Below are 24,710 nucleotides of genomic sequence, written 5' to 3' on the forward strand. Positions count from 1 at the left end.
AGGCTGTGCCGGCCCGGGGGGCTGCCGGGGGCCTGTGCCGTGCCGGCATTTTCCCTGAATTCCCTGACGCTGTGGCCTGTGAATAAAGGGATGTTTGTTAGCTGGGACTGCTGTGTTTTGCCGAGCAGAACAATAAAGAGAAAGATGCTCACAATGGGAAATTGTGCTTCCTCCTCCCCGTGCGTTCCTCAGGGAGGTGTTGGGGGGAAAAATAGAGAAGAAAGCGGGAAGAGACGGCGACAGGGCAGGGAGCGAGGGCACAACCGGCACTCGCCGCTTCCTCCGCCATGGGAGCCGACACCAAGGGACCGCGGGGCCGCGGGGCTGCCGGGACGCTGCCCGCGCCGGGACGGTGACAGGGCAGGGGCTGGGACCACCCGCTCCCCACCTCCCGTGTCCGTGTGTCCCCTCTTCCCGGCAGCACCGCGACACAGCTTTGGCCTTTCCGGAGCCCTCGGCCCTGTGATGTGGCAGCTGTGACGAGGACGGGACGCAGCGGGCGCTGGGGCACACGTTGGAGACGTTGGATGGAAACGGTGGCTGCGCAAAGGACGGTAAGAGGCGCAGGACACCAAGGAGTGGGGTTGGGGCATCCTGTGTCCTCAGTGTCCTGGGAGGGGACATCCCCTCGATGAGCCCCAACGGAGCCGGGCTGCCCGTCGACCCCACCGTCTCCCCGGCTGCAAGCCCTGCAGATGCCCCTTGCCATGTCCTCTGGTCCCCACCGAAACTGGGGTACGTCCCGCTGCACGTCACTGACCCCTGCGCTCCCCCCAGGCACCGTCCTGCCCCCGGCTCTAAGGATGCGCTGGCTTCCCCTGCTCGGCTCCCTCTGGCTCTTGGTAGCCCCTCCGGCATCAAGCATCTTCCAGCGGCCGACAGGGAGCCCAGGTAGGCAGCAGGGTGCAGGGGGGGCACAGGGTGCTGCTGCTCGGGGCGGGTGCTGGCAGAGGGGGATGATGCTGGGGGCGTCCAGCCAGGGCCGTGTGTCCTGGGGCTGGCAGGATGGGGACAAGGAGCCAGGATGGGTGCTGGGGATGGGGCTGGAGGTGCTGACAAGGGTTGAGATGTCAAGGGAGGTGCTGAGGGGGCCATGGGGAGCCCACGGCGAGGCTGCCGGCTGTGCCGCAGCCCCCCCGCGCCTGCAGTACCTGCTGGAGCCCCTCCACGCCACGGTGCACACGCAGCGGGGGGCCACGGCCACCCTGCCCTGCGTCCTGCGCGCCCTGCCCAGCAACTACCGCGTGAAGTGGAGCAAGGTGGAACCGGCCAACTACCGGGAGAGCATCATCATCATCACCAACGGGCTGTACCACAAGAACTACGGGCCGCTGAGCCCGCGGGTGCGCCTGCGGCACAGCCACCGCTACGACGCCTCGCTCACCATCACCAACGTGGCTCTGGAGGACGAGGGACGTTACCGCTGCCAGCTGGTCAACGGGCTGGAGGATGAGAGCGTCTCGCTAACCCTGCACCTTGAAGGTGAGGCTTGGCTCCCTCCCACCGCATCCCCTGGAGTCCCAAGGGGGAAACAGGGGTCCATGCCCGAGTGTCCCCATCCCTCATATCCCGCACCATGGCCACAGCCTCATCTTCAGCACCAAATCCCCAGGGAAGAAATTGTTGGCCTTGAGGGTGGTGAGAGCCTGGCCCAGGTACCCAGAGAGGTGGTGGCTCAACCATCCCTGGAGACACCCCAGGCCAGGCTGGACGGGGCTCTGAGCACCCTGAGCTGGTGAAGATGTCCCTGTCCATGGCAGGGGGGGCACTGGGGGAGCTTCAAAGGTCCCTTCCAACCCAAACTATTCTGTGATTCAATGAGAAGCCAAAGCCCTCTTGGGGACAGCATCTCCTTCACCCTCCATCCCTGTCCCCCCAGGTGTTGTCTTTCCCTACCAACCCAGCAATGGGCGCTACAAATTCAACTACCATGAAGCCAAGCGAGCCTGCGAGCAGCAGGACTCCCGCCTCGCCACCTACCAGCAGCTCTATAAAGGTGAAGCATCCACCAAAAAAACCTCTTTCTCCCCCAAAACACACCTTGCTGAGCACGGGGAGGAGGGAAGGGCTGGTGCTGAGCTGGTTCTGGCCCCCCAGCCTGGACGGAGGGGCTGGATTGGTGCAACGCTGGCTGGATCCTCGACGGGACCGTCCACTACCCCATCATCAACTCACGGGAGCCGTGCGGCGGCCGCCTCCTCCTGCCGGGCGTCCGGACCTACGGCGCCAGGGACAAGCAGAAGGACCGATTCGATGCCTTCTGCTTCACCTCTGCTCTTCAAGGTAGTGCTGCGGTCCCCACCATGGCATCGCTGCATTGTCTCGGGGCTGGAGTTGTTCCCATGGTGGCCGCTCACCCGTTGTGTCCCCATCCATCCCCAGGCCAGGTCTACTTCATCCGGGGCCACCTGAACTTCAAGGAGGCCGGGCAAGCGTGCCAGAACCACGGTGCCGCCATCGCCAAAGTGGGGCAGCTCTACTCAGCCTGGAAGTTTTCGCAGCTGGATCGCTGTGACGGGGGGTGGCTGGCGGACGGCAGCGTGCGGTACCCCATCACCACCCCCCGGCAGCGCTGCGGGGGGCTGCCCGACCCCGGCGTCCGCAGCTTCGGCTTTCCCAGCAAGGAGCTGCGCACCTACGGCACCTACTGCTTCACCGGGAAGTAGGAGCAGCGGGAGGAGAGGTGGGCTGAGCGGAGGGGACGGTGCGGGGACACCAGCCCTCGTCACCAAGGTGGAGAGGTCAAAGTGGGGGACTGGGGGGGTCTCCCAGTGGTTTGTGCATCCTCCGACGGAGCGCTGGAGCTGGATTCGGGTGCTTATTGCATCCTATGATGGAGCTGCTCCCTGCACCCCAGCCTGCTTTGAGACTTTTTGGGGTTCGGGGCTCGCTGGAGAAGCCAAACTCATTGCTGGATGAGGAATGGGGCTCTGATCCTGCCCCCCAAGGGCAACACGGGCTCCCCGTTCCCCAACCTCGCTGTGTCCTTCTCCCTGTCCCCGCTCCCGCAGCCACGAGGATTCAGACTGGTGCAAGTGCGACACGGGGCTGGGCATTAACGAGCGTGACTAATGGAGTTTCGCCTTCTCAATTAATAAAGCGACGGTAGAGCTGCACGGCAGAGCCGCGCTCCCGCCTGGCCGCTGCCCCCCGGGACCGTCTGACCCCTCCATGAGATTTGCCAAGGGTTTTCCATCTCAGACAGGGGGGCTGCCAATGCGGGGCCCCCCAGCTGCCCTGTCCCGCAGTTATCGGTGTCCCTGGCACCGCACACCGGGGGTTTCTGAGTTTTGCTGTTTGTCTGGCCAGGGAGAGCTATAAAAAGCCGTATTGCTGGCACAGCACCAGGGGAAAAACTGCGTGGGGAGATACCAGCGTCCCCCAGCACCCACAATGTGCCCCCAAGTCCCCTGTGTTTGCATCCCAGCCCAAAACCTGAGCAGTCCCCAAGGCCACCCAGATGTGGGAGCCACTTTGTGCTGTTCCTGCAGTCCCTGGGAATGTTGCTGTGCCCAGGCTGTTCCCAGTGGCTCCACAACACTGTTTGGGGCTGCCGTGCTCCAAATTTTGGGGCCATGCAGCCCTGCCTGTCCCACCCCTGTGCCAGGGCTGCCCCGGATGGCCAGACCACTGCTCTGTGCCACCTATATACTGGTTTTAAGACCCACAGCAACACGGAGGGGAGTTTGGGAGACACATACCCATGGCAGCGGATTCTACCTTTCCTGCAAGTGCAAAAGCCCCCAACCCCAGGATGGACACCGAGCTGCAGCACAGCTTGAGTGTCCCCATGTCCCCCCATGAGGCCGTCTGGCCTGTGGGCCAGAGGTGGGAGAAAGGGGACGCTGGCACAGCAAAGCCATCGCCTTCCCGCAGTGCCCCCCCTTGATTTGGACTCCGTTGTGGCTCCAGGAACAAAACACCCCTCGTGCTACATTTCGAGTCGCTGTCGGTTCCTTTCAAGGGAATCTTTACTTATTAGGATTTCTTTGTACAGATATAAAACAAGCAAGGAGGCAGATACCCAGCGGTGAGATTCCGCCACACGCCGGTGTCCGCGCTGGTGTCTCGGCACCGGCTCCATCCGCAGCGGCTCCAGCGCCCAGGGAGGGGGCAGCTTCTGCCCTGGGGACTCGCTCAGTCATCGGGGGGCTGACCCAGGCCTGGGGGGGACACGAGAAGCCCTGGGTGAAGGGAAAACCCCAACAGATGCTGGGGGGAGATGGGGGAACCCCGCACTCACCGGGGCGACAGGCGAGCTGGGGGGGCTCCCATGTCCCATCCTCCCGGCACCGGATGATGGGCGAGCGGCGCGGGGCAAAGCCGGGGCGGCACTGGTACCGCGTGATGGAGCCGATCTCATAGCGCTGCTTTGGTTTGCCGAAGGCGCGGGCGTTGCTGACAGCGGGGGGGGGCCCGCACTGCACTGCGGGTGGGGGGACAAGGGGCCATTGCACCCATCTGTGGATGGCCACCCCCAAACCACAGCGAACACCCCCAATATACCCCAAACAAAGCAAGGGTCCCAGGCACAGGACACATTTCTCCACTGTGGGGATGGTGAGGAATGGCTGCTTTGGGGTCTCAGAGGGGTGCAGCCCCTACCCGGAGCGGGGTGGGGGGGTTCACCTTACCCAGCCCCATTTTGCAGGTGTAGGACAGGTGGTAGTTGCAGGGCACGTCGCTCCACTGGCCCCCGTCGTGCCACACAATGACCACACAGTTCTCCCCGGAGAGAAAGTAGCTGTCGGGCTGCCCGGGGTGCCAGTTCTCATAGAGCTGGGGGGACAAGAGGGATGGGGGGGGACACGGTGCACTGCAGCACACCCTTTAAGGGGGGGACCACACCAGCATGCACCCAGCTGCAGCGTCCTGGCCATGACAACCCATTGGGAACAAGGTTCCATCTCCGTGTCACCTGGGACCCCAAACCCTGGGGTCTGGCTCACCCACAGCACCCCCAGGGATGCTCAGCCCAGCCGAGGTGAGCGGCGCTTGGGGGGGCTGAAAAGCCCGGTCCCAGGGTTGGACTCGTGGCCCAAAATGATGGAGAAGGTTGACGAGGTGCCTAGCGGGGGGTGGTTCTTCTCCTGGGGGGCACACGGGGGCTGGCAGCCCGACTTACCAAGGGGCTCCCGTCAGACCACTGGAAATCCCCCTCGATGGTCCGGTCGTTCAAGCCGATCCACTGGTATTCCCTGTACTGGTCTGGGGGGGCAGGGGGGTGCTGGGGGGGGCACAACTGGGACCCCCAGCACCCCCCGTAAGGAGGGGGCTCAAGGGAACTAGAGGCTGAATTTAGCGGGTCTGGGGGTGAGCGTGGGGAGGTGGGGGTGTCCCCAGCCCTGCAGGGGGGGTGCTGGGGGGTTTGGGGACAAGGGGGCCCCAGAAGGGGACACAGTGGGGACCCTTCCGCCCCGCGCTGCACCCCCGGGGGAGAGACGGGATGGGACTGGCCGGGAGGGGGCGGCAGCGCCCTGTGTCCCCACGGTCCTGCCTGGCCCTGCCTGGCCCTACCAGTCTCTGCCCATCCCTGCCTGTCTCTGCCTGCACCTGCCTGTCCCTGCCTGGCCCTGCAGGTCCCTGCCTGTCCCTACCAGTCCCTGTCTGTCCCTACCAGTCCCTGCCTGTCCCTACCAGTCCCTGCCTGTCCCTACCAGTCCCTGCCTGCCCTTTTCTGGTTCAGCCGATCCCTGCCCATCCCTGCCTGCCCTTGTCTCTCCCTGCCCCTTCCTGCATCACCCACGTCCCTCCAGGCCTCTCCGTGTCCCCCCCACTGCTGTCCCCATCCTGCTCTCCCTCCCCGTGCTCTCCCAGCCTGATCATTACTTTGCCTTCGGACGGACTTGCACATGTCCAACCCTCTGTTCATCTGTCCAACCATTGTGCATCTGTCCGTCTGCTCCCATGTCTGTCCATCTATCTGTCTGTCTGCTCCTCTGTCTATCTATCTGTCCATCCATTCATCTATCCATCCACCCATCCATCCTCCTCCGGCCCTATGATCCCATCATCCATCACACTTCCCCTGCCTTTCACTAGCCAAGTGGCCAGTGAGGATCCAACCACAGTCCGGTCAATCCATCACATCAGCTATTTCCTTTTCTCTTTATTTTCTTTGGCTGCACAGTGTCTGCATCTCCCAGGGCACAGCGGGGCTGGGGCTCTGCCTTGGACCTCATCTACTTTTTGGCTTAAGGTTTAAAACTTGCAGGGATTCCAAGCATCCCATGGACGGAGGTTTTATGGGGACGACGCATCGGGGTCCGGGGCGGCACCACGTACCGTTGATGAAGTCCTGCTCTTCGGGGGTCAGGATGGTGGCCAGGTGCCCCCCATAATGTCTGCACTGGCTCTCCGCGTCCTCCCAGCTCCGCCGCGTAGAGAAATGCTTGTAGCAGGCTCCCTGGAAGCCGTCCCAGCCGGGGCTGCACTTCTCCAGCGCTGAGCCGCGGCGGGGGCGAGGAGGGAGACAGCAAAGGGTCAAAGCGATGGAGCCCAGCCCGTCAGCGAGTAAAACAAAAGAATAAACCTGATTTCCCCACATTTATGTCTCTGGGTTGGGCCGGGGGGACTCACGTCTCTCGCAGCTGCTGCCTCCATAGCCGGGCAGGCAGAGGCAGGCGGGGTGGGCACCGTCCTCTATGCAGGTCCCTCCGTTCAGGCAGGGGTTGGGGACGCAGCCACCTGCAAGGGACACGCAGCTGTTCCTCACTGCTGGAGCTCACGCACAGGGACCACCTCGTTAGCGCCCGACATCGTTAAACATCATCTCTGCAGTGAGCACCCTATAGGTGCCTGAGCCGGGCACCGAGTCTGGGACAGCGGGAGAGCTGGATGCCCGGAGCCATCCCATCTGCCCGCGCTGCCCCCAGTTCTTTGGTGTCTCCCTGGTCATGGGGACATGGGATGGACGCTCCTGTCCCCTGCATCGGGGGGTCACTGCCATGCCAGCCCCCAGCCCTCCCCTGCTTTCCCCTGCAGTGACAGAGTGAACACGCTTTGGGACGGGATGTGCAAAGGACAAAGCCTTGGGCATGTCCCAGCCTGGCAGCAAGGTGAGCCCCCCGCCTGTCCCCTGGTGTCACCTTCAGCCTGGCCAGGGCCGATAATTCAGCCGGCACCATCTCCGACCTGCATCAGCCCGTTACGGTCATTAAGGCGCCTGGAGCACATTGTGTGCTACCAGCCCAGCTCAAGAGCGTGATTAACGCTGTCGCCACTGCCAGCGGAGCAGGGACTGGATGTCCTTGACACCCTCCAGCCTCATGATGCCCCATTTAATGGTCCTTGGCTCAGCGGAGCCGTGCCAAGGACGATGGTGCCGAGGATGATGCTGCTGCCCTTGCCCGTCGCCAGACACCATCACCTCCCCTGGCTCAGGACACCCAGCTCATCCCCAGCAGACCAGGGTGCAACGAGCTATTTTTGTGGCACATGTCCGGCTCTTTCCAAGCATCTGTCCCGGGCAGGAGCCGTCCCACCAGGCCCAGCTGTCTGGGGATCGGGGGGGGCACTGCCGGACCCCGGGGACCCCACAGAGACCCCCATGCAGGGGGGTAGGAGGACAGACATGGCTTGGCTGCTGGGAGTGTCACCGGAGCTGGGAACATGGCAGGGGGGACAGAGGGTGACACCCACCCGCACAGTTCAAGCACCCACCGCTCACCTCCAATGCTGATGGGTGAAGGAGTGGAGCTGGGGGGAGCTGCGCTCCCCGTGGGGCTACAGCAGCAGCTTTGGGGTGCTTGGCCATTGAGGGCTGCCCAAGGCAGGGTGCTCCTGGTGGGGGTCTGCACCCCACCACCCAGCAGTGCCCCCCAAGGGTGGGAAGCCATCCCCCACTCATGCCATGCAGGTTCCAGCCCCAGCGGGGGGAGCAGAGCCCGGGGGGGCCCTTGGAGGGCACAAAGCAGCCGTAACCCCCCACCTCATGTGGGGTCCCCTCCGCCACACTCCCCGGGGACTCGCGGTGGGGGGGCCAGGGGATTAGTTCGTCAGTGGGAGAGGCCGTGGGGGAGCGAGGCAGCAGACGCGGGGACGAAGGGAGGATCAAGCCGAGATGCTTGTTCTAGAAAGCTTTTAATTCCCTTTATTAGTACCACTGTTAGTCAGAGGAGGGGTTTGGCCCTTGGTTGGATTTTTTCATGGAAACAGTCATTAAAACACTTCACAGAAGTAGAAGAGATTTAAGTGCATGCAGAGCTCAGACCAATTTGTTTGACAAATATGTGCTTCTCCGGACCTGTAACCTTCCCTTACCCAGCTGAGGAGGAGAGAGAGAGAGAGAGAGGAGAGACAGACGGACAGAGGGAAGCACAGCGTGAAGGAAAGGTGTTGGCTTTCTCTAGTGGCACAGAGTGGCCAGGAGGGCTGTCCCGAGGGCCAGGGCGCTGCGGCGGGGACCCCCGGCCGGGCGGGCGCCCGCCCCCACGCTGGCCCGCTCGGTGGGGAGGGCGGGCAGGGGGGCGGCCGTGCTGGGGGACAGGTCCCCCGACCCCACCGGGGCCACCCCAGAGCCACCAGTATGGGGAGAGGTGAGGCCATCCCTGCGGGTCCCACCTGGTTCTCCGGGAATGGCTGCAAGGAAACCCTCCACCGTTGCAGCGGAGGGAGCAGGTTGCTCTTCCTCCTCATCATCCTCCTCCTCATCTTCCTCTTCTTCTGAAGATACAGTGGGCATCCCATGGTCAGTGCCTGGGGGTCGTGGCACAGCCTCCTCACCTCCTGTGGCTGGGGCACCGCTGCTGCCGGGCACCTCCGTGTGCCATGGGGTGACCACTGTCACCTCTGCCACGGAGACGGTGGTCCCAGCCCTCGGGGCCACAGGCGAGGGGACCCACAGGGCCCCTGACTGCTCCTCTCCCTCCTCCTGCGGCTGCGAGGGCGCCGGGGGCAGCGGGGACACCCTGGGGCTTTCGGCCACGTCTCCCGAGAGCTCGGCGTCTTCGGTGGGGGGGACGGGGGTGCTCGCCCTGCCGGAGCCGTGGCCGCGCGGAGGGGTCCCACCAGGCTCTCGGCTATCTGTCGAGGCGGCAGAAGTGACACTGGTTGGCGATGTCACCCGGTGTCCTGGTGCCCCGGGGCTGGCAGTGCGGGCCGGCTGCCCCACGGCATCCCGCGGGCGGTCAGGGCGGCACGTGGGGATGGTGGGGCTGGGTGGCCGGGGAAACGCCTCAGGGTGCTCCATGTCACCTGCTGCAGCCCCATCCAGGGACAGGGCACCGGTGGGTCCCTCTGCACCCGCCCGTGGGACCACGGAGAGCTGTGTGCTGGTGACGGTGTCCGGCTCCGTGGGCTGGCTGGGGTCTCGCCCTCCACCCGGGCTCTCTGCCGATGCGATGCCGGGGTCCCTGCCCGGTGCTGCTCCCTGCTCCTCCTCTGCAAAGGGCAAGGAGAACGGTGGTGAGACACCAGCACCAGAGCCAGCCCGCCCGCGGGGCCGCGGGCACTGGCATCGCCAGCCAGCGCTGCAGGTCCTGCTGCAGCGGGCACCGCTCAGGGGCAACACCAGCACAGAGATCCGCAGGGAGATGGAAGCAGCCCCAAGCCCACACAATGTCGTCCCCACCAAAGTGGCACGGCAGAGTGAGCTCCGGCTCGGCTGCCGCCAAGCCCAGCCCACACAAGGTTCCCTGTGCAGGGGCCACGTGCAGCCCCTCACCGCTGCGCCCGGGCTCCTCTCCCTCTGGCCAACAGCACCCTCCTCCAGCTCTCTGCAACTGAACTGTGTCACAGTATCACAGTATCACAGTATGTTTGGGATTGGAAGGGACCTCAAAAGCTCATCCAGTCCAATCCCCCCATGGAGCAGGAACGCCCAGGTGAGGTCGCACAGGAACATGTCCAGGTGGGTTGGAATGTCTGCAGAGAAGGAGACTCCACAACCCCCTGGGCAGCCTGTTCCAGGCTCTGCCACCCTCACTGAGAAGAAGTTTCTTCTCAAATTTAAGTGGAACCTCTTGTGTTCCAGCTTGATCCCATTACCCCTTGTCCTATCATTGTTTGCCACCGAGAAGAGCCTGGCTCCATCCTCGTGCCACTCACCCTTTAGATATTTATAAACATTAATAAGGTCACCCCTCAGTCTCCTCTTCTCCAAACTAAAGAGACCCAGCTCCCTCAGCCTTTCACCATAAGGGAGATGCTCCACTCCCTTAATCATCTTTATTGCCCTACGCTGGACCCTCTCCAGCAGTTCCCTGTCCTGCTGGAACTGAGGGGCCCAGAACTGGACACAATATTCCAGATGGGGTCTGGAATATGTGGTTCAGCACCGACCCTGCATGCTTGACCCCGGCCGAGGGAGGGACAGACGGATGTCCCTGCGCTGGTGACTTGTGCGCAGCCCTACGCCGAGCCACCCGTGCCCCGGCCATGGGTGTTCCCTCTACCAAAGGGACGGTGACGGCTGCGGCAACCCAGGCACCCGCGTGCTCCTCTGACCTCTCCTGGCAATGCCGGCACCTCCGTCCCTGCGGCTCCTCTCTGCACCCCAGCCCTGGCATCGCCGCCGTGGCCGCTCGACCTACCCGTGCGGGACGGCTCGTGCCCGGGCACCGGGCACTCCCCAGCTGCCCCTGTCGCCCCCTCCTCCTCCGCGGGGGGCCGGCTCCCCGGCTCCGCACCACAGCTACGCGGGACGCCTGCCTCGGGGACGGCCGCGGCCGTGGGGAAAGGGACGGCAGGGGACACGGAGGTATCTAGTGGGGGGTGCCGGGCCCCTGGCCCCAGTGCGTCTTCGGGGGACAGGCTCGGCTTTTCCAGCTCCGCGTCCTCAAAGAAAGGGACGGCGTATATAGCCCCTCGCGACTCAATCTCCACTTGCGCTCTGGGCAGCTGCAGCTCCTCCAGCTTTTCTGCCACTGTAACAATCTCCTGCAGGCCCTCGGGCTCTCTGGCAGCCTCAGGGAAAGAGTTTGTCCCTTCTGTGGGCAAAAAGAAAGTGGGATATTACTGCCCGGTCCTGGCCATGGAAGGCAGAGGTGCCCTCGCCCCGGTGCTGGGTTGGAGCCCTGGGGACAGCCTGGCACCCCGACGGGGACCCAGCTCTCCTTGACCTCCCTTCCCCTCTAAGCAGGGCTGGTGCAGGTCAGGATCAGGCCCCTGGAGCCGTGACACCAGGTCCTGAGCCTTGGTTTCACGAGGTGATGCTGATTTAGGCCGCCCTGGAGCCGGTGGCCATGGCTCGTGGGTTCAACTGTTTTACACTCAGCATTTCCTCCTCATCCCTGTCCTTCCCAATCGTGATTCTCCCCCTTCCTCCTCCTCCCCCTCCAGCAAACCCCAAACCTCAATGAGCACCAGCACCTGCCCTGGGGGGTCCCTCTCCAGGCCCCCATCTCCATCCCCAAGGAGCGCAGAGTTAGTGTGTTATGGGGGTCGCGGATTCATGGGACGGGTCCATCCTGCCTAACCCATGGGCTTTCTGCCGAGAGATGGGGAAACTGAGGCACAGAGATGCGTGGCATCCCATTGATTCTGGGGAGCCCCCGTGGCTCCAAGGGGGTGCACAGAGAGGAGGGAGGAGCGGAGAGGCGGCTCTTCCTCCCTCCCTGCCTGTTGTCCCTGCCAGCGTCCGTCCTCGCTCGTCCCCTCCCCGCTGTGTCCATCGGTGACCCCTGGCAGCTCAGCGCTGCCCATGGGGCTCGGTTCCCATTCACCACTGTGATCCTGCCCAAAACCAGGACCTGGCAGCACCCCGGTCAGCAGATGAACCACCCCACAGTCGTGCCCGCGCAGCTCACGCAGACCGACGGTGCCACACGGGACGTCCCTGCTCTGTCGTGATATAGTGGCGTGCAGTATTGAAGACATGCAAGGCACCCCTACTCTGTCACGATATATCAGCATGCACCATTGAGAACATGCAGAGCATCCCTCCTCTGTCACGACATACCCGCATGCAGTACTGGGCCCATGCAGGTTGTCCCTCCTCTATCGCGATATATCAGCATGCAACACAGAGACCATGCAGGGCGTCCCTATCCTACCACCGCAGGCTGACGTGCACAACTGAGACGGTGCAAAGCACCCCTGCTCTATCGCGATATCATAGAGCACAGCACGGAGGGATCCCGACCCCACAGGACACCCCAGCTCCGCCGCACCCGGCGCTCGGTGCGTGGGTGGGCTCGAGCCAGCACCCCGCACACACCAAGCACCCGCACCCTGCCCGGGGGCGCCCCAAACCCTCGCGTTGGTCCCTGTCTGGGAGCACCTGCAGGCCGGGGGGTGCCCATCTTTACCTCGAAAGCAGTACGCATCGTATCTGCTCTGGGCATCGGGGAATCCCGTCTGGTTGCGGAAGAGGAAGATGGTTTTGACCCCCGGCAGGGCCCCGCCGCAGCGTTCCCGGGGGGTGACGATGGGGTAGCGCACGCTGCCATCGGCCAGCCAGCCGGGGCTGCAGGCGTCCAGCCCCGCGTTCCAAGCCGCGTAGAGCTGCCCTGTCCGCGCCAGCTCCGCGCCCAGCGCCCGGCACCGCGCCGCCGCCTCCTCCAGCGTGAATTTGTCTGGGGCCGTCTCCAAAAAGATCTCCCCTGCGAAGAGAGGAAGGAGGCGGCTGTCAGAGCTGGGGGGGACACACGGGAGCTCTTCGCCTCCTCCACTCTCTGCACGGTCCCAGGAGCTGGCTTGGGGATGGGGACCCCCAACGTGGTCCTCGCAATGGGGGCACTGGGGGCTGGAGAGCCCTGCCTGTCCCTGGTCCCTCATGACAACCACAGCATGGGGACAGCTGGAGCGGCCATGCCACACGGGATACCTGCCCTTGCAAATGGAGCTGAGACTTTAAGGCACCCAGGAAAGGGACAGCAGAGGAGCAGGACCATGCCCTGCACAGCACAATGCACCTATGGGGACATTTCCGAGGGGACCTTCATGCTGCGAAGGGCTGGTGACCGCTGCCATGATGCACGCTGCGTGCCAGCACCCACGACCGCACCGATGTCCCTGTCCCAGCACACTGTCCCCCGCACACCACCGACCGGCACCGCATCTCCGCCACCTGCATCACCCAGCCAGCCCCACTGCAGCCGCAGCTGCCGGCGGGGACCCCCACTGGGGACAGAAGGAGGGACTGGCCACCCCTGCACACCCAGCCATGCGGGACGTGTCCGAGCCGCAGGACACGCAGCACCCCAGCGCATGCAAAGCGCGACATGAGCTGGCCCAGACCCCAAAACACCACATGCCGCTGTACCCACAGCGCGGTGACAGCCTGGGGCAGGTCACCCTGGGCATCTCCAGCCCCAAGGCCAGGGGGTGAGTGAGGGGAGAGCCCGCGTCCCCCAAAACCCAACCAGCGACGCAGCACAGCAAGTCCCTGCGCTTGCAGGCACCAAAGTGCCCAAAGCCTTGCAGAGCTCGGAGGCTTCAGAGCCAGCGCCTGTGATGTGGGGCGATATTTTCACGTGGGGTTACGGGGGGGGTTAGTGCAGCCGGATAAGCAGGGAAGGGCAGGACGGGGCTGCGGGCACCGCAGGCACCTGGGAGCTCCTCGGCATAGCAGTACACGTCGTACATGTCCTCCGGGTCCACCACCCCGTAGTTCCTCACCCCGGGGAAGCCGTTCATGTCTCCATAACAGGCCTCGCGAGGCGTGTGGATGGGATACCTGGGGTGGGAAAGCACAGGGTGGGGCTGGCGACTGGCGGAGGGTGACGGGGGAGGCGATGGACGCGACGCCCGGGCTGTGGCGGTGCCCACCTGACGGTCTGGTCGGCGATCCAGCCGGCATCGCACTGCTCGTAGCCGCCCATGTAGGCAGCGTAGAGCTGCTCGGGGGTGGCGATGCGGGCGCCGATCCGGGCACAAGCCTCCTGCGCCTCGGTGAAGGTGTAGGCATAGCGCATGGAGCCCTCCCGGTAGTGAAACACCACCCCTGGGGGGGGACACGGGTGTGGGCAAGGGGCTTCATGGCAGCCCCCTACCCCACGGGTTCACATTTGCAGCAGCTCCCTACCCACACCGGTGCACCTTTGCAGCAGCCCCCTACCCACACGGGTTCACCTTTGCAGCAGCCCCCTACCCACACGGGTTCGCATTTGCAGCAGCCCCCTACCCACACCGGTGCACCTTTGCAGCAGCCCCCCACCCACATGGGTGCATCCCCCACCCCAAATGCCACCAGTCTCCACTCGGAGGTACCTTTGACCTTGACGTCGAGGATGTCGTGGCCGTCCTCGATGCCGTGCTGCACGTCGCAGCGGTAGATCCCCGAGTCGTTGGGCCGCAGCTCGGTGAGCAGCAGGGAGGCGTTGGTGTAGCGCTGGTGGAAGATGGGCAGGGAGGCGCGGAGGCGATAGTCCTCGCTCACCTTCACCCTGTCCCCCCGGGCTACCAAGATCTCCACCTCCCTGCCCTCGGAGATGAAGGTCCACTTGACCCGGGGGGCTCCCAGCACCGCGCGGCGCCCGGCTGTGCCGGCGGTGGGCAGGGGACCGAGGTAGGTGATGAGGCAGGGGATGGTGATGTCGCCCGCCAGCACGGCGTCAAGGGCCGGGTGGCGCGGGATGGAGACCTGCAGAGCCTTGAGGTCCTCTGGATGGAGAAGAGAGGAGCCATGAGGGGGCCGGCATGGTGCTCCCACCCCAGCCCTTCACCCAGACCCCCACCCAGCCCCTCGGGGTGCAGGGAGCAGCACAGGTGCAGCCGGTGATGCTGAGTTACCTGTGCCATCTCCAGGGCCGAACACCTCCGGGACCACCGTGGGGACAAGCACGCAGAGCAGCAGCAGCGGGAGGGCTGAGGCCATGCTCTGCCCTGCAAGGGGGAGGAAAAACCACCAGCTGTGCTTACAATCCAAAACACTTCAACAATATCCCTTCCCTGCACGGGGGGGAGAGGCTGAGGGAGCCCCCGGCCCGTGGGCACCGGGATGTGGTGATGTGAGCGCTGTCAGGGCAGGGGGACGGGGATGCCGTGGGGTAACACGGACCCACGTATGGTGGAAAGGAGAGGGAAGAGAAGGAAATGTGTCCTGGTTAACAAAAGGAGGGAGAGAACACGGGGAACTGAGACTGTCAGCTCAGCACCACTGGGTCCCATCCAGCCGCCCAAGCCGGGTCCCCTGGGGACAGCAGAGCTCAGCCTGGCCCAAGCAGCACGGAAAGTCTGAGCCCAAACCTCAGCTCCAACAGGCGGGGAGGCGATGCCAGAGCTGGGGCTGCGTGCTCGCAGTTAAGAAACCTCAGAAGGGGATTTTAATAGCTGGTGTTCAGCAGGAGAGAGCCGGCGAGCCCCGGTTGGCGGGGGCGAGCGCGTGCACACGCGTGCAAGCAGGGCACGCGCGTGTGTGCTTGTGCATCGGCACGCGTGTCGCACTCCTGCACGCGTGTTGCCCCACGCACACGTGCGGGGGTGCACACGCGTGTGCGTGCGCTCGTGCACGTGTGGGTTGTACGGGATGGGGGGGGGGGGCTGAGGTCAGCGAGCTGCCGGGGACGGCCGAGGGTGCACAAAGCACAGGGCTTGGGGGAGGGAATGAGCGGGACGGCTTCTCTTTGCCATTCAGCTCACGCCGGAGGTTCCCTACACGCGGGCTGGGAAAACCGGGGCCGAGCAAAGCTGCCATTATGTCCCCGGCCTCTCTCAGGGCTGCCTGGCACAAAGGGCTCTCCCCCGCGGGCTGGGACCGGAGCTGAAAGAAGAGCCCAGTGGCTAGCACGGCTGTCACCAGCCCCCAGCCCTCCCTGGGGAGCAGCGTAGGACCGCTGGGGGACACCGGGCATGTCACAGAGGGGCCCTGGCCACCCGTGGCCTCTTGCAGCCTGCAAACAGGGCTCCCTGAGAATACCCGTGGGATCAGCACCACGGAATGGCCGTGAACACAGCCCCTGGCACTACACACCATGGTGTACAGCCCCCAGTGCCATGGATGTACAGCCCCCAGCACCACGCACCATGCATGTACAGCTCCCAGCACCATGCACCGTGCATGTACAACACCCTGCACCATGGATATACAGCCCCCAGTGCCATGCATGTACAGCTCCCAGCACCATGCACCATGCATGTACAGCCCCCAGTGCCACACACCATGGATGTACAGCCCCCAGCACCATGCACCATGGATGTACAGCCCCCAGTGCCATGGATGTACAGCCCCCAGCACCATGCACCATAGACATACAGCTTCCAGCACCATGCACCATGCATGTACAACCCCCAGCATCAGGCACCATGGATGTACAGCTCCCAGCACCACGCACCATGGATGTACAGCCTCCAGCACCATGCATGTCTAACACCCAGCACCATGCACCATGCATGTACAGCCCCCAGCACTATGCACCATGGATGTACAGCTCCCAGCACCACGCACCGTGGATGCACAGCCCCCAGCACCATGCATATATACCACCCAGCACCATGCACCATGCATGTACAGCTCCCAGCACCATGCATGTATACCACCTAGCACCATGCACCATGCATGTACAACCCCCAGCACCATGCACCATGGATGCACAGCCCCCAGCACCATGAATGTCTAACACCCAGCACCATGGACCATGCATGTACAACCCCCAGTGCCACACACCATGCATGTACAACCCCCAGCACCACGCACCATGGGTTCAACAGCTCCTAGCACCAGGCGCCGTGAACACTGACCATCACATGCAGACCACAAACCACCCCTTTCCCCACAGGAGCTCAGCACAGGCAGCCAAAGCCCGATAGCCCAGGACATGGCCAGTGGTGCCAGAGCCAAGCTGGGGGCTTCCTCTGCTCCAGACGGATCATTTGAATTCAGCCCCACTCTCTGGAGCGAGGGACAAAACCGTCCTGCTCGGCAGCCGTGGCCGGGGTCCAGCACAGGGGCTGGTTGCCGTCCCCGGGTGGCCGAGCAAGGAAAGCTTTTGTCACCGGCGCCTTTTCTTCCCGTTCCCAAGGCGCCGCGGTGGCGTGGGCAGCGGCCGCGAAGCCCTGGGGAGAAAATCCAAGTGATAGAGCTCTACAGGAACGGGGCAAGTTGGGGTGAGCAGTGTCTGCCCAGGACCAGGGTGCCGGCGCTGCGAATGGGACGCGGGGAGGATTAAACCTGGTTCCACCCTGTCCATGAGCGATACCCTGAAGTCCCGTGATGGCAAGAGACTCTCAGACATCTCACGTTTGGAGTTTGGGGTTGGATTTTTGGGTTGGTTTTCTTTCCCTATTTGCCACAAATGGAGAATTTTTCAGCCCACACATTAGGGAGGAAAAGCTGGGAGCAGGGGCAGGGAAATGCAACCAAAACGCTCAGCGAGGCGGGGAATGGCAGCGGCTCATGGGGCTCCATCATCTCCATCACCTCAGAGCTCAGGAGCCGCTGGGAGCAACCAAGATGCAGGCGCGCACGTGGCGGGGCCGGCTAACCTCCATTTCTGTGGGAAACCAGGTGGGAAATGGAGCTGAGCTCTATTTTGGGACAGGAACGATCTTTTTATTTCTCCCCTGAGCTCGGCCCTGCTTTCAGTAGCGGCAGCTTGAACACGGGGGTCTGCGCATCTGGGGCTGCAGCACCCCCAGCACGGTGGTCCCGGTGAGGGGCAGGAGCTGCTGCGAGGGGCCGGGGGGCTGGATCCCTCCCCATCTCCGGAGATGGGATTTCTCCTCGTCCGGGGCCAAGCCACCCTCCATGGCCCCTTGTCCCCTGCACGTGACAGTTGCTCACAAGGTGCCCTGCCAGCCCGCAGCGTGCCGGGGGGGCCGGTGGCTTTCCAGGGATGCTCAGCTGCAGAATGAGTCAGCAGCCACGGGCAGAGCCTGGCCCTGCTCCAGGCAGCGCGGGCAGCCCCATCCCTACCAGCAACGGGCTCCGGACAGACGGACACGCTGACATCCCCGTCCACGCGCGCCCCGGTCCCAGCACATATGTGGCTGTGTCTGTATCATCCCCCCCCCTTCTGCAAACTGTCCGTGTGTCCAGGATCCATCCCAGCCTGGGGGGTGCATGGGGTGGAGCTGCCCGCGGGGGGTCCCCAGGGTGCAGCGGTGCTGGGGGCCACACCGGCTCCCCTGGGGGGGGCTGGGGGGGCTGTGCTCTGCACCGGGGATGCAGAGGGAAGCACCCGGCTGCCTCTTGGCAGCAGCCGCTGGCAAAGCTTAAAAGCCCGGAAGCAGGTGGGGTGAAGGGGGGGGTCCCTCCGGCTGCCAGAGCTACTCAGTCCCCCCAGCCCAGCAGCGAGAAAGCGGCTCCTTGTTGCAGGGCTGGGATGTGGGAACGTGCCCCCCCGGCAGCCCAGGGGAGCCTGGGGAGGGTCCCTGGGGGACACAGTCCCGCATGGAGGGGTGGGGGTGCGAGCAGACCCCGTATGGACCCCCAGGGACACACGAGCACACGTGTGCTGGGGTGAGGGTCTTGCACACCCATCCCTGCCTCTCCCGAGGCTGCAGGGCTCTGGTGGGGAAACTGAGGCACGAGATGGGGCAGGAATTTGTGGGGCGGGGGATGAGGGGTCCCAGATTTTGGCCCCGCTCCTCAGGTGGTACCCGCAAAGCTCCCCAGCCCCTCTGTGTGCCCACCGGTGCGCTCGCAGCTCCCCGTACAAGATCACAGCGCCCCAAAGAAGGACCCAGGCTCCCAGTTTGCCCCTGCAAAGCAGCCCTAAAGCATCCTGCCCGCCCTCACAGCGCCATGACCCCCCCCAGCAGCTGGGAAAGGCTCAGGGTTGGGGCAGAGGGAGCTTTTCCCACCCTCCCCGGCAGCCGAAAGGAAGAGCAACAGGTTCTGGGTTGAATTGAGGAGGGAGAAGTCAGCGTGATGGGAGAGGAGGCTTCGGCCAGAAATGGTCCCCATAGGGGATGCTCAAGGGCAGCCTCTTCATCCCGGGACAAAATGCTTTGGGGACGGGGTTTGCAGCAAACTACCCAGCCCGGGACACCCCATGGGGGACTTGGGGTCCACACTGGGACTTCTCAGCAGGGAAAAGCCATGAAAAACCCACAAAACATATCTTATTTTTGCCCAGTCCCTCCTGTTCCCTGCCTTGAGACACCAGCAGGGCTGGGGGACAGTGCTGAGAGAGCCGGGGAGCACGGGGACATCCAGCGGTGCCTTGCAGCCCCCCAAACCCTGGGCTCTGCCCCAGCCCCTCCAGGATGGGGCAGCTTGGCCCCTGAAAACCTCCCCATTTGGCTGGACAGGAGAAGGGGGACCTGGTCCCCTGTGTCTCTATGCAAGACCCTACGCAGCCCGTGCCTCAGTTTCCCTTTCTGCCATTACCTTGACTTCAGCCTCCCAGGGACAAGGACCCATTCAGGGGCTCAGCTGGACAGATGGGGAGGGCTCCCCTGTGACCGGACCCCCCAGACCCATCCTGGATCCCCACTCCCTCCTACAACTCTTCTAAAACAAAGGTTCATGAGAGCAGCTGCTGAAACAACCCCAAAAATCCCCCTTGTCCCCAAACATTGGAACCCGGCCGGGCAGCAGGACAGGTTGGGCTCCAGGCTGCGGTAACCAGCCGGCATCAAAGTCCTTTTTCCATCCAACTTAAGAACGCCCGCATCATCTCTCGCTGCCTGAAGCGCTGCAGAGCCAGCGCTGGTACGAGCTGATCCTTTAAAAAGAGCCAAACTTGCAGAGCGACACTGTCCTCCCGGGGGGGTCAGCGACAAGGACAAATCTCCCCAAAGCAGGACCCCAGGGGCCACCGGCTCCGAGCATCCTCCTCCGCAGGGTGGGTCGCACCCCGTACCCGCATCCCGCGGGGAAGGCGCTCGGCATCCCCACGCCGGATCGATTCTCCTCTCACTTTCCCCTCCGGCGCAGAGGTGAAATGAGATATTGAAATTAATAGCGCAGTACGGCAGCGGCAGCCGCCCGTGGGACCCCGGGGGTGACAGCGGCCGAGCGCGACGCTTTCCCCGCATCCCACCTTGCTCGGAGCGTGGCGGCAGCCCCACGACGGCCCTTCTCGGCGGCGGGGGGATCGGCGGCGCCGGGGGGGTCTCCGCTTGCCCAGGGCGCGGGGCTGAGCTGCGGCTTGGCACGGGCAGCGCAGGCAGCAGGTTGGCAGGACGGCTGGGAACCAGCTCCGCCAGGCATAAGTGCAGGCGCCGAGAAAAGAGGAGTCCTCTGTGTGCGTCCGTGTCCTCGGCTCCCGTTTTCTTCTTTTCCTTCCCCTTCCCTCCTCCTTTTATATTTTTTTTCCTTCCCCTAATTAAGAAAAAAAAAAAGGAATTATTACCGTGTTGGCAGGCTGCTCGTCCCTCCCCGTCCCTCCCTCCTGGCAGCCCCAGCACGAGATGCCGTGTGGGGAGCGGAGGATGCTCAACCCCGGCACATTATTTAACCCAACGCAGCACAAGTGGAGGAGCAGCCGGCGCTGGCTCCCCCAGACCGGCCGGAGAAGGGGGTCCCCTCCACAGCCCCCCGCCACGGCATGGGGATGCTCTTGGGATGGTTATTTCTCATACTGGGCAGGGGGCTGTGGGCAGGGGTCCCAGTAGCCAGTGGAGGCTTTGTCATGCAAAACCCCTTTTGCCGGTGGGGTTCCCATGTGGGGGAGGCACCATCCAGGGGCTGAGGGACCGGGGGGGGTTCACCGGCCCCAATGGGGTGCTGGGAGCAGCCAGACCCGACCTCCCGGCACAGCGTTTTCAACTGAGCTCAATCCTGCAGAGAGCAGGCACCGTGCCTCAGTTTACCCACCTGCATCCATGTCGCGGGGGAGCGGGATGATTAACGCACCTTTAGCCATGCAGGTGGCTGCTGGAGGCACGTGGCAGGACCTGGGTGCTCAGTAGGGTCTGGGGTGCAGCTGGGGACCCCCATTTGCAGAGTTGAGCCCCTCAGGACAAGGGCAGAGCCCTCAAAGCAGCGTTGGGGCTTTTTTGAACCAGATCTCGCTCAAACTTTCTCCGGTGCGCAGCATCCCCTGCCCAGGGGGCCAGCACACAGCCTGCCAGATAATTGCTTGGGTGAGTTTGCAGAAAGCCGCAGCTCCTGAGCAGAATTAATCAGTCGTTGCCCCGGGAAATAATTACGGGTGGTGGAGACGGTCTAGTTAGCGGTGCGGTCCGGCGGGTGATGCACAGCGCAGCGCTCTGCCCGTGAGGCAGCACCGCGGTGCTGAGCTGATATGGATGGACACCGAGATGGATGCTGGGATGGACACCAGGATGGACGCTGGGATGGACACCAGGATGGACACCAAGATGGACACCGGGATGGACACAGGGATGGACACCGGGATGGACATTGGGATGGACACCAGGATGGACACTGGGATGGACACCGGGATGGACATTGGGATGGACACCGGGATGGACACTGGGATGGACACCAGGACGGACATCGGGATGGACACAGGGATGGACACAGGGATGGGCACCGGGATGGACACCAGAATGGACACCGGGATGGACACTGGGATGGACACCGGGATGGACATTGGGATGGACACTGGGATGGACACCAGGATGGACACGGGGATGGACATTGGGATGGACACCAGGATGGACATTGGGACGAACACTGGGATGGACACCGGGATGGACACCAGGATGAACACCGGGATGAACACCGGGATGGACACGGGGATGGACATTGGGATGGACACCAGGATGGACACTGGGATGGACACCAGGATGGACACCAGGATGGACACTGGGATGGACACCAGGATGGACACTGGGATGGACACCGGGATGGACATTGGGATGGACACCGAGATGGACACCAGGATGGACACCGGGATGAACACCGGGATGGACGCTGGGATGGACACCGGGATGGACTCCAGGATGGACATTGGGATGGACACCAGGATGGACACTGGGATGGACACTGGGATGGACACTGGGATGGACACTGGGATGGATGCTGGGATGGACACGGGGATGGACACTGGGATGGACACAGGGATTGATGCCGGGATGGACATGGTGATGGACGCTGCAATGGGCAGGGGTGAAACCCAGGAGCTGCCCCAGCCTCTGCGCCCCCATACCCAACCCGCAAAGTCACATCCCTCACCCGGCACTTTTGCGGCAGACGACTCAGAGCTGAGGAAGCACAAAGCGCCGGCTCAGCAAGGAGCATCCCCCAAACTAATTGGGAACAGATGTTCCCAGCCTGGCCAGGGTTTCCGTTCTGGCCTGGGGTGAATCCTCCCAGGCTGCTGCTCTTTCTGCCCCTTCCCAGGGCAGCTCCTGGTCCCTCCAGGCTGGTGGCATCAATGGGGCAAAGCCCCCGGGACATCCAGCTCCTGGAAGGGACAGGGGAGGAGGGAGAGGAGCAAAGCCCTTGAGATGCTGGAGCGAGTGGAGAGAAGGGACCGGAGCTGGTGAGGGGCTGGAGCACAAGTGTGATGGAGCGGCTGAGGGAGCTGGGGGGTTCAGCTGGAGAACAGGAGCTGAGGGGAGACCTTCTGATCTCTGAACTGCCTGAAAGGAGCTTGGAGCCAGGGGGGTCGGGCTCTGCTCCCCAGGAACAAGCGCCAGGAGCAGAGGAAACGGCCTCAAGTTGCGCCAGGGGAGGCTGAGGTTGGATTTAGGAACAATTTCTTCCCCAAAGGGCTGTGGGGCATTGGAACAGGCTGCCCAGGGCAGTGCTGGAGTCACCATCCCTGGAGGGCTGGACAGACGGACATGAGGTTCTCAGGACATGGGGCAGGGACAGGGGTGGGGAACGGTTGGACTCCATGATCCTGAGGGGCTTTTCCAACCAAAATGATTCTGTAATTCTGTGATTTTATAAGGTGGCAACAGGGCACTGCCCTTATCAGCCATCAGAGAATCCCCACCCCTGTCCTCAGCCCCAGAGATGTCGGGGGGTCCTGGCCTTTCCCATGGCCCCAGGCCCAGACCCAACAGCCAAGGATTTGGGAGGGGGTCTCATCCCACATGGACCCGGTTTAACAACCACAGGTGGCTCCCAGCTGCATGGAGGCTGGAAGGGCCCCAAAGCCCAGCTGTGCTTCCTCCTCCTCCTCCTCCTCCCCCCTCCAGCCCTGCTTGAAGCCACGTAGCAGCCCCCACCATCACCATGTGCCAAGTTCACCGTCACCACGCCAATCCCCACCCCGAGGTGACACGCACCCACCGCGCCACCCTCAAACCTGTGACCGCCCCAGACCCCCAAGTACTTCATGGGGATGGGAGGGGCACAGATGTCCCCATCCTAGGGCATCCTGATCCTGAGCAAACCCTAGGGACATGGATGTCCCCACCTCAGGTGGGTCCTGACCCCAGGCATGCCATGGGGACACAAACATCCCCATCCCAGTGGATCCTGATCCCGAGCATCCCCTGTGGACACAGACACCCCCATTCCAGGGGGTCTGACCTCCAGCACCCCCAGGGACACAGATGTCCCCACCTCAAGTGACTCCTGATCTTGAGCACGCCACAGAGGTTCATAGATATCCCTCCCCAGGGTCCCCCAGGCAGGGAAGTGTGGGGACCCCTCTGTACCCCCAGGGACCCCGAGTCCTCCCTGGGATGCAGGGTTGGGGGTGTCCCACCACACCCCAGTGCTGGCTGGAGGTGGAGGGGACCAGGCACAATGGGGGAAGCCAAAGCAAAGGCACGAGGAAGAAGAGGGGAGCAAGGAGAGGGAGGAAGGACACGCTCCATCCTGGACACTTCCCGGTGCAGCCGCGGGCACCAAGGGTCACCTTGCGGCACACACCAAAATTGGGGGCCAGCCCTGGGGCACGCGGTCACCCCATGGGCACCCAGCAAGAGGAGGGAATTGGGAGCTGGTGGGAAAACTGAGCAGCCAGGCAGGGCTGGCTCTGAAGAGGATAAAACAGAGAGGAGGATGAAGGCTCATGGCAAAGCTCCATCACCCCACTGCCCAGAGTTCTGGGGACCCAGAGGTGAATTATCCACCCTCAGTGATCCCTGTGCTGCTTAATGGTATCTCAGTCCAGAGCCGGGACCAGGGAGCCGGGATGTCTGGCAGAGATGAGCCGGGAAGCCAATGCCTTCAGGGACCCCCCCAGCCAGGGCATCCCCCCATCTCCATCCAGGACACGGCAGCACCCCGGGGGAACCCCACTACCTGCAGTGCCAAAGGGGACCGGGACCCCGTTATTGGTGCTCCCAGATGTGGGGGACACGGCGGGGCACAAGGGATGCGGAGGCCCAGCCGTCTCCTGGATGGGCCACAAGGCTGGAAGGCGCTTGGGGACAGCTCTGGGTGGCTTTGCCAGCAGAGGGGACTGTTGCTTGTCTGTCCGGAGGAGCTCGCCCGAATCCAGCCCCATGGGACAGCTGGAGAGGGGACATTTCCTCTTGTCCTCCTTGCCCTGGTGAGGACAGAGCAGGGGCCCCCCCGTGGGAAAGTCACCGTCTCTCCGGGGGAGGGAGGACCTGGCAAGAGTCTCCCCAAGTGATGTTTTACAGCTTCTTTTGTTCGCAGAAGCCTCCCGAGTTTCAATTTCTAAACTTCCTTCCTTGCCAGCCCTGTGCGCTCCCCCCAGACACATCAGCTTGGAGGGGGGGGAAGAGAAAATGAAAAATAATAGTCCCCAAGCGCTCCCCACAAAGTGATTCATAACCCCCCCGCGGCGGCTCGGCCGCGCGGGTGAAAGCTGTGAATGAAACCAAATGTTGAGCCGGCGCTTGCCAAGTTCTGGTGGCTGCCGGCGGAACCGGCCGCCGGCCGCAGCTGCGAGTCCCCGCTGGGCTCCCGGCCCCGCTCAGCACCTCCCGCCGCACACATCTGGAAAGAGAGGAAAACTGCAGCTGGACGCAGCTGGATGCAGCAC

At 63.5% G+C, this 24,710-nt stretch overlaps 3 protein-coding genes across 4 annotated transcripts in view; 1 reads left to right on the top strand and 2 right to left on the bottom strand.

Annotated features, from left to right (window-relative positions):
* Nucleotides 1-24,710, bottom strand: part of CRABP2 (cellular retinoic acid binding protein 2) — a 355,112-nt gene that overhangs the window by 303,031 nt on the left and 27,371 nt on the right. The gene's annotated exons all lie outside the window — the stretch shown is intronic.
* Nucleotides 495-2,691, top strand: HAPLN2 (hyaluronan and proteoglycan link protein 2). Its single transcript, XM_082073415.1, has 6 exons — nt 495-554; nt 778-891; nt 1,132-1,482; nt 1,880-1,996; nt 2,098-2,283; nt 2,383-2,691. The coding sequence occupies exons 2-6, from the start codon at nt 804-806 to the stop codon at nt 2,664-2,666; spliced, it is 1,026 nt and encodes a 341-aa protein (XP_081929541.1). The 5' UTR covers nt 495-554; nt 778-803; the 3' UTR covers nt 2,667-2,691.
* Nucleotides 3,952-20,079, bottom strand: BCAN (brevican). 2 transcript variants are annotated; one of them, XM_082073392.1, is made up of 16 exons: nt 19,869-20,079; nt 14,674-14,766; nt 14,152-14,544; nt 13,711-13,885; nt 13,491-13,618; nt 12,249-12,542; nt 10,533-10,928; nt 9,322-9,381; nt 9,196-9,291; nt 8,563-9,024; nt 6,580-6,687; nt 6,286-6,444; nt 5,126-5,208; nt 4,635-4,779; nt 4,244-4,426; nt 3,952-4,163 (listed from the first exon to the last, which is right to left on the bottom strand). In XM_082073392.1, the coding sequence occupies exons 2-16, from the start codon at nt 14,756-14,758 to the stop codon at nt 4,138-4,140; spliced, it is 2,793 nt and encodes a 930-aa protein (XP_081929518.1). In that variant the 5' UTR covers nt 14,759-14,766; nt 19,869-20,079; the 3' UTR covers nt 3,952-4,137. The 2 variants fall into 2 exon arrangements, with proteins under 2 accessions (XP_081929518.1, XP_081929517.1); XM_082073391.1 differs by having other exon boundaries at nt 8,563-9,381.

Source organism: Streptopelia decaocto (assembly GCF_964273445.1).
Source record: "Streptopelia decaocto genome assembly, chromosome: 26".
NCBI classification, from domain to species: domain Eukaryota; kingdom Metazoa; phylum Chordata; class Aves; order Columbiformes; family Columbidae; genus Streptopelia; species Streptopelia decaocto.